Source organism: Terrapene carolina, unplaced genomic scaffold (genome assembly GCF_002925995.2).
Source record: "Terrapene carolina triunguis isolate 2854851 unplaced genomic scaffold, T_m_triunguis-2.0 Scaffold233, whole genome shotgun sequence".
NCBI lineage: Eukaryota > Metazoa > Chordata > Testudines > Emydidae > Terrapene > Terrapene triunguis.
Window position 1 is genome coordinate 5,288,446 of NW_020664584.1, and position 8,778 is coordinate 5,297,223.

The following is an 8,778-nucleotide window of genomic DNA, read 5'->3' on the forward strand; positions in this document are numbered from 1 at the left end:
CAAAGATCACTGAATTTATAGTCTCCCTCAGGTGGCCTGCAATACCAGTAACAACTTAAACAGCAAGCACCATGGGATTTTTTTAAATACTAAAAAGTTCATAGGAAGATAGGATTGGAAGGGACCTCCTCGGTCAACAAGTACAGGGTCCCTGCTATTGCAGGCAACCTCAATTGGTTAATCTGAGAGATTTACAATATTTTAAATTCAATTTTGTTTCATTCATGAGGGCTATTCTCTCCTGACTATCCCAACAGAGAAACAGTGTGAGATGATTCCATGAGATTTCAACCTAGAAGCAGCATATTTCAAGTGTTTGTTAATGAACTGTGCTTGCAACTCATGTTTCCTTAGTTGTGTGAATTCCAAATACATCAAAGCTAAGACGACCCTTCAAAAAAAGGGGCATAGATTTCTGCTATTTGATCATCCTCTCAACTTTTGAAGTCCAAATACACACATGAAAAATCACATCTTTTCTGACATCTATTAGAGGGGAAAATTTATCCTAATCAGTGTCCAAAAACTTGCTCTAAGATTCTAATTACAATACTATAGCACAATTCACATTTAGCTATGAGGTGACAATTTCAGTAGGAATGAGAAATTTCCACTAAGTTAAAATAGAGAAAGGACACCAGCATAACTTTATGCAGTAACATAAGGTCACATATCAAGGCCTTCACAGCATGCTAGAACTAAATTCTATGGCAAGGACTCTGGATTCTGCACAGTTCGGAAGGGAAGTTCCACAGCAGCTTCACTGACATTAAAAATGGAAAGTTTAACTGAATTAAATATAAATACAGTACTATAGCCTTTGGATTATTCTTTGATATCACATTTAACCTCATGGTTCTCACGCTGTGTGATGTGTGTTCATACTAAGGGTGCATAAGCTGAGTTGAATTTCATGGGAAACTAGGGTTGGCAGCTAGATGGCTGGGGGATGTGTGGGAGTGTTTGTGGGACAAGCACACTACGTGGATGTTTCTGCCAAAATATCGAGCTGTTAAAGTTCAAGTATGTGTGTGTTGTTTTCAGGGTCTACCATGAACACCCAAGTGTCAGGCCGTTGGCAGATAAAGGACTTATCTACCCAATCTAAGCAATGTGCTGATAGTTTGAGGGTAGCTGCAGTGGCTAGTGCAATGATAGGAATGCTAGCATACAGCACCCATTAACATTTTTAAGACTTTCTAGTAAAGATGCCCCATCTCTCCAATATTCTCCTTACAACCAGAAGGAGGAAAAACACACGTTCATTACAAGTTGAGATCATGGAACAATTCGGTGAGAGGGATGTGAATGTGGCAGCAAATTCTGCTGTATCCCAAAGTAACTTGGGGTACTGCTTACAGCCAAATTGAACTTAACACTTTTCCCGCAACGTCTGAAATTCCAAAATAATTTAGTACTAAATAATGGGTCAGTAGATGTGCCTCTGCTTCAGATTGACTAGTCTGCTACCTCTGCCGAAGGCATGAGGCAACATTATACTAGAACAGGGGTTCTCAATTCCCCCCACCCCCACTTAAATTTGAGTTATGCTCAGCCCCTTACAAAATGAGCCTTTCCAATGTTATCTAGATGGAACTTTGGCCATGGTTTCCAATAAAATGGCAGTCCTTTGATCCTGCTGTCTAACTGTGCATAGAGGCTGACAGTGTTTCCCAAATGCGGCCCCTAGAGGCTTTTCTTGAGGCCACAGCATCCTGGGCAGCGACTGGGGGGTGGAACTAGCACTCCTGCCCCACGGCTGCCAGTAAGGGCTGGTGCCTGACCCCTTCTGGAGCCACAAACACTGTAGGAGCAGGCACACAGTATGAGTTCCCCCCTTCCCGGGGGTGGTGGGGCACAGGCTTCATCCCTGGGGTGATGGGCAGCAGGATCCTTCCCCCAGCTGCAGGGCTTTGGGTTCTTGCCCCAGGGATGTTGCCCTTGGCTCACCCCCCACACATCATCCCTGGCCCCCATTGGCTCCCCCAGTCCCCAAATCGTGAAGTGGAACCCCAGGCTCCAGCCCTGGTCTCACCCACCCCATCACCCCCCGTCTCCTGCTGCTTCCTTTAGCCCACTGTCCCTAGCAAGTCTGCTGTGAAACGTGATATTAAATATACAAATAGTCACTTTTTAAAAAAGCAAAACATGCAAAGCACCATACTTGTGTTTCTATTCTGTTTTAAGTCCAGTAAAAAACAGACAAATGCACATTTTTATTATGGAGTCTGCAAAAAAAACCCTACATAAATAAATTACAATGATTTGGACATGTATATGTGCATGTTTGTTTTTCCTAAAGTAAATTAAGTATTTTAGGAAAAACAGTCAGAGCAGCCACCAGGAAGAGTTGGTGGTCACACTGAGGTCACCCAAAAATTTGTTGAGAACACCCATGGGCTAGGAAACCTTTTAAAAGCACATCCTTAACCAGAAAAGGCCAAAGATTTCAGAGCAATCGCTCTCATTTTCAGCAGCAAATAATGCTAGCAAGCACTGCAAACTGATGCTCCTGGTTGCAATACCATTAACTGAAACTTGGTCCAGCCACCCCACCACTGCGACCCTGTGAGCAAGGAGGCTCAACACCCCCTTGAAAGTCTCATGCCCCAACTGAGACTCAATCTACTAGAAGAAATAATTTGCCTCACTGACATACACTGGTGTCTTACTAAAGAATGGAAATACTATTTCAAGATTGATCAAGCAAATGGTTTTGTTTAAGGGATATACTTTCAACCAGGCTGAAATCCACCTTGTTTGCAGGTGTCGCTTATGCCTACAAAATAAACACCAGGGACAGATACACAGATACAAGATGCACCCACATAAGGGAAGCTTTCTGAATGCTTATACCTGCCCACAATTAAAATATTCTCAATCAAGGAATTTAGAGACCAAATGTTACATTGGTGTAAGATCAATACTACGTGTAATAAACTAAAGTATTTCCTACCACATCTCATTTGTTTTATCAAGAGACCTGATGAGTTCTCTACACAGCAAGTATCTACCCCAGAAGAAGCCACAATTTGTCATGGAGGTGGATCCAACACAATATAGCCAGAAAAGAATTAAGCTATACTATAATAAAAGCACAAGAGTTTGAGTCACTGATTTAATTTTATACAAGTAAAACTACACATTGTATAAAGATTACAAGGCAGTTCTAATGTTTGCTATTGCATGTTACAAAAATCAATTTAGCTATAAAGGGGGCTTTTGGGATGGATTCTACTCCACAATTTAAGTGAATTGGCAACTCTGGTTTAGCAAAGCCTTCTGTTAAGACTAGAACTCTAGCTCCAATACATTAAGATCCCATAGGTTTAGATTCATACACAACAGGACTGTGGTTCTCATATTTTGAAGCGAAGTGGGTGTTAAATGAATCATAGGGGAAGGAAGGCAGCTTTACTCAGTTTTACATACCCAATAGGTAAATATTTAGAGGCCTGCAAACAATACAAGACACTAATGACATGGACCACATCCAGAAAGACACCATTGTGTCTGAGAATTGGAGTGTCTCCTGGAATTCAAGCAAACTAAAAAAAGTCACATTACTTCCATTATGTGAACTTGGTTACTTATGAGTGTAGGCAATACTGCATCATGTCAAGCTACAAAATAGTACCTTTATTAGCTTTTTAATACAATCATTATGGGGAAGGAGAAAAGAAGAAACTTTTGGCAAGCTGAATTAAGATACAGCACAACTGAAGTGCTCCAAATTGAGTTTATTGCTGGTCTGAAATTTGCCTAGTTTTATGTTAACCATATGTCCAGTTCACATTCTGCTTCCACAAATTAAGATAGCCACATCATCTATACTGACCTGTTCAACAAGGCTGTCTGTCATGCCTCTGGGTAGCAAGCCATAACCCATTAAACTACTAAAGTCCATAATTTTAAAACAGTGAAAAAATTAGGAAAAATAATGTTCTCAAAATGCCTGAACTTAAACCTCATACTCAAGAGTATTTTTAATATAAAAAACCACTTTCCACCCAACAGCAGATAAGTTATTCCTGCTGAAATGCTATAAAATTAAAAGTTTAGCTTAATCTCTACAAAAGGGGGGCTTTTTCCTGCTTTGTACATTACTGTACAACCTCATCTTTTCATCAAATTTGGATACGAATCAAATCTTTATGCCTCATTACTTGGTTCTCAGGCCATTCCCTTCTGCAAGAGAAGAAACCAACTTCTTAAGTACTAACATAAAAGATTAATGGCCTGGCAAGTAGGAAAATGTTCCATAATAGTGTGCAAAGTAAGAGGAGAGTTCTAGTCTTAATCTCTTGAACTAGATCTTGACCGTGAGCGAGATTTTGAGCGAGACCTGGAGCGGGACCTTGATGCAGCTCTTTTGGGCGGTGACTCAGAGCGAGCCTTGGCAGGTGGTTGCTGCTGTGGTGATTTGGAACGAGACCTACTCCTTGACCTGGATTTAGACTTAGCCTCTCCTTTACCATTCTCTTTGGGAGAGCGAGACATGGACCTAGACCTGCTGCGAGACTTCTCAGATTTCTCCTTGGATCTGCTGCGGGAGCCCCGGTCAGACTTGGGTTTAGATTTGCTCTTTGATCTAGACTTCCTGCTTTTAGATCTGGAACGTGAACGATCTTTGCTTCGTGACCTGGATTTAGATCTTTAAAAGAACACAATCTTTATTCGACATGAACTGATATGTACCCATGACAGTTCTATATACAAACAGTTACCAACTAAAGGTAATAATTGATGGATTAACAAAAAGCACCATTAAACACACAGATTACTCACCGCGAGCGGCTTTTTGAGGCACTACGGGATCTGCTGCGGCTACTCCTACGACTTCTGCTCCGTGACCTTCTTCTAGATCGTGACCTGGTGACATTTCAAAAAGTATCTATGACATTCTATACCAATTTGAGATTATTTTTTTTTAGCCTGGTATGTCCTGCTCCCCCCTTACTTTAGCACAGCCAAAGTGTCTAACAATGAAGAATTTTTAGCAACAGGAGTGGCCATACCAGAGCAGATCATTGGTCCATCTAGGTCCAGAATACCATCTGTCAGTAGCCTATACTTGATGTTTCAGAGGAAGGTGAAACGTCCTCCCCATAATGCACCTGGTCAACTATGCAATGTTACATCATGGAAAAACATTCCTTCCAGACCCCTGGGAGTCATCTTATCCCTGAAGTATCAACAAATTATAAAGGTAATGATTACTCTTAACGTTAAGAGTACATATAATAGGCCCTCTCTCATTAGAGCTAATAGTCTTTGCTATAAAGCTCAAGAGTTTCAAAGTTACCTTGACCTGCTGCCAGAGTAAGATCGCCTATGGCTTGTCCGTGGCTTGTCTTCAACCAGCCTGATTTTCCTGCCATTTATCTCTGTGCCATCCAATTTGTCCAGAGCACGCTTCATGTCAGAGTAAGACCGGAATTCAATTACCCCTTCATTTGTGCGTTCTTTGTGAGCATCAGCATAGGTTACCTCACCAGCTTGCCTCATGAAATCCTTAGAAAGCAGATGAAGAGTTACATAACCATTTCACGTTTATGCAGTCCAACCAGGTCACTGTAAGTCAAATCTGAAGAGATGCAAAGAACTAACAGTGTAAACAGCCACGCCTGAATACATTTCGAAACATTTCTGCTAAATAACGAAGAACATTCAAATTAAAATGAAATCTTGTATTTCTTTCTGCTAGTCACAAGTGGCTCTATTAAGAGATTTCACATTAATACATACTTTCAAATCCTGCCAACTACAACGACTGGAAAGGTTTTCAACAATCAGTCTGTATTCTGTACGAACAGGTGGTCCATATTTATCTCTTCCTGATTGTCTCCGACTGCTATATCCACCGCCTCCACCACCCCCACCTTTATTGTGCAAAGAAAGAAAGTTAGATTGTCTCATAATGTGAAGGCAGCTAAACGTTCTGAAAAAGTTAGTTAAACACAGATTATATTTACTGCAGTAGGACTTTATCTTTCTAAACCTCCAACAAAGATGCAATTTTGCCATGATCTATATTAATGGCAAATCAAACAGACTAAAATCCTACAAGTCTGTGCTCCTAAGATCTGTTAGAGAGTGACTGCTCCTTTATTAGATTTACCTTGCTAAGTTTTATTTTACAGAACATTGTAAAATATAAAACTTAACTGATTACATGCATTTCTACATTTTACAAAAACGTTTACTAGTTACGCTAAGTACTTACATCACAGTATGAGGTTTTTGGTGGTTGGCCACAAAACACGCAAGGTAACAGTCACCTAGTTCAGTTTAACCAGTTTTGTCTAACCCTTGGAATCCTCACCATCACCCTGCGTCTAATGGCAAAAGGCTGCTGTCGTCATGGCTTCCGGTAAGGTCAGCCAAAGGGTCATAGGGCAAGGGTCACACAATGTATGGAAAAGCCATGGCCAATCAGGAAAGGCAGTCATCTTAGCCTCAGTGGACACAGCCTCAGCCCCACTGGTCACTTTTAAATTGAAACATCAAGGACTTGTTAAAAAGTTTGAATTGGACATGCAACAATTTTAAACAACATACATTTGAATTTTTAAAAACTTGTAAAAGACAGACTCCCACCCACCCAATAACACAAGCATCTAGAGCAGTGATACTCAGACTGAGGCTCGCGAGCCACAAGTGGCTCTTAATGTGTCTCTTGCTGCTGTTTGCAGCACATGATATTAAAACACTGTGATTTCATTAGCAGCCAATCTGGATACTTTTTCTATGTTATAAACCAATTGTAGTTGTTAAAAATAATGATGCTTGGTCAGTCACTTTGCTGAGAGAATAATATATATACATAAAAACTAAATATTTCCCATCATGCTGTTTAAATATGAATAGTACTATAGTAAATGAAACAATGAATTCACACTACTGTGGCTCTTTTGGGTAATGCTGATCACTAATTTGGCTCCTGAACCACTGAGGTCTGAGTATCATTGATCTAGAGTTTACTCAAAGATATATCACGCTTACTACTCTTAAATTGCAATACCATGCCAATTAAGCTATAGTCAGCTGAATTACTCATGCTGTATAGCAAGAACTACACAAAATGAGTTTTTCCCTTTTTACAATACTTCCCACTTCCCATATTTCCTACAATCTGTCTCAAGTAAACCCTTCCCTCCCCCACCACTAAGTTCTGTATATTCAATTGAAACACATTACAGTTCACAGCTGAGTGCTTCTACCATGCCCAAATATGTAATTTTTCACTTAAAAGCTTCCAAATATTTAAGTTAATATAACCAATCTCTTCTAATGAAGAGCAGGGAATCCTTACTAGATTAAGACTACATTTAAGATTTGCAAATAAAATTGTCCCCCTACTCTGCTTCATATGCAATTACAGGTACCAATGAGTGCAGCTCTATTCTAGGGTACCTAAAGCGCAAGGCGTGTGCTAGCAAAGAGGCTTGTAAAGCAAAGCTTGGCAGGTCATCCTGCAGCCAACGTTGCACAAGGGGTACCCCCAATAGCCAAGCACACCATGCCTGGTGAGATGGTCCGTGCCATCCCTCCCACACCCCAGGGGACCGGTCCCACGCACCCAGCAGCCCTCTGCAGAAGGGATACGCGGCCAATGCAGCAGTGGCTGGCCGAACACCGCCCCCCCGCCCCGCCAAGGCTAAGAGCCGGGGCAAGGAGCTGTACTCACTGCGGCTGCTGTAGCTGTACCCGTCCCTGTCCCGGCGGGGGCCCCGGGCGTGCTCCACTATCACCCGCTCCCCGCACAGGTCTTTGCCGTTCAGCTCGTAAACGGCATCGTCGGCGTCGCGGGAGTCCTCGAACTCCACAAACCCGTAGCTGCAGGGTCAGAGATCGGCCGTCAGGGAGCGAGGCCCGGTCGTCACGGCGCACCGCCCCCCCCCCCCCCGGAAACTAACCAGCCCCGGGGCTCCGCGCGGAGGGACAATGGAGCCAGCCCGCCGCAGCGCCCCCGCTCCCCGCCCCCACCGCCGCCATTTTGAACGCGGCGCCACGCGGCAGCCGCGGGCCCCACCACTAGCCTCCGAAGGGCCTGGCCATTGCCCCCTCCCCGCCAGGGGCCTGCTCAGGACGGGGCCGCGCTCTGCCCCCAAGCCCTCCCCGCCGACCCGACTGCCCAGGGCGCCCCCGCCGCCTCACCCGTTCTTGAGATCGACCTCGAGCAGGCGGCCATAGCCGCTAAAGAAGCGCTGGATGTCCTTCTCCCGGACGTGGTAGCTGAGGCGCCCGATGTAGACGCGCGGCATCTCCGCAGGGCAGAGGGGAGGCAGGACGAGGAGAGCTCGGTGCTGCGGGGCCCGCACCGTCCCAGAAGCGCGGCCTGCTCCACAGCACAATGGCGCCCGCCGCCCGAGCACGCTTTTATATCGGGGGCGGGGCGTAGACCACTACGTCACCACGGAAAACGTGCTGTGCGCCGAGGCGCGTCCGGAGGTGGCGGAGAAGGGAAGCTCTTTCCCTCTGCACATGCGCCTAGCTCTTGCACATTTTCCATAGCTCGGGGAGCGATTCTTCTGCGCATCATTTCCCCGCGCAGACCGAGCGCTGTTCCTGTGCGCATGCGCAGAGCTCTCCCCTCAGCCCAGGTTGGGGTGGGGCTGCAGTGGTAGTGTTGTCACTAGTGCCTGTAAAGCGTGCGCCGTTTTTCCTATGACAGGCTGCGTCCGCAACCGCGGGGCGCGCGTCGTTCTTTCTGTGACAGGCTGCGTCCGCACTCGCGGAGCGCGCGCCGTCCCTGTGACAGGCTGCGTCCGCACT

The 8,778-nt window shown here is 44.6% G+C and overlaps 1 protein-coding gene across 1 annotated transcript; it reads right to left on the minus strand.

Moving 5' to 3' along the window:
• Positions 1-3,104: 3,104 nt before the first annotated feature.
• Positions 3,105-8,388, minus strand: SRSF6 (serine and arginine rich splicing factor 6). The gene is made up of 6 exons (XM_024202038.2): positions 8,161-8,388; positions 7,691-7,839; positions 5,749-5,882; positions 5,306-5,514; positions 4,789-4,872; positions 3,105-4,654 (listed from the first exon to the last, which is right to left on the minus strand). Exons 1-6 carry the CDS (start codon positions 8,265-8,267, stop codon positions 4,297-4,299), a joined length of 1,041 nt encoding a protein of 346 aa, XP_024057806.1. The 5' UTR covers positions 8,268-8,388; the 3' UTR covers positions 3,105-4,296.
• Positions 8,389-8,778: the final 390 nt, after the last annotated feature.

Coding starts and splice junctions, on each gene's coding strand:
- SRSF6 (XM_024202038.2), bottom strand. CDS start 8,267: ATGCCGCGCGTCTACATCGGGCGCCTCAGCTACCACGTCCGGGAGAAG. Junction 5,515..5,748: donor GTAGTTGGCAGGATTTGAAA/GTATGTATTAAT, acceptor CTGCTTTCTAAG/GATTTCATGAGGCAAGCTGG. Junction 4,655..4,788: donor GCCTCAAAAAGCCGCTCGCG/GTGAGTAATCTG, acceptor GTTCTTTTAAAG/ATCTAAATCCAGGTCACGAA.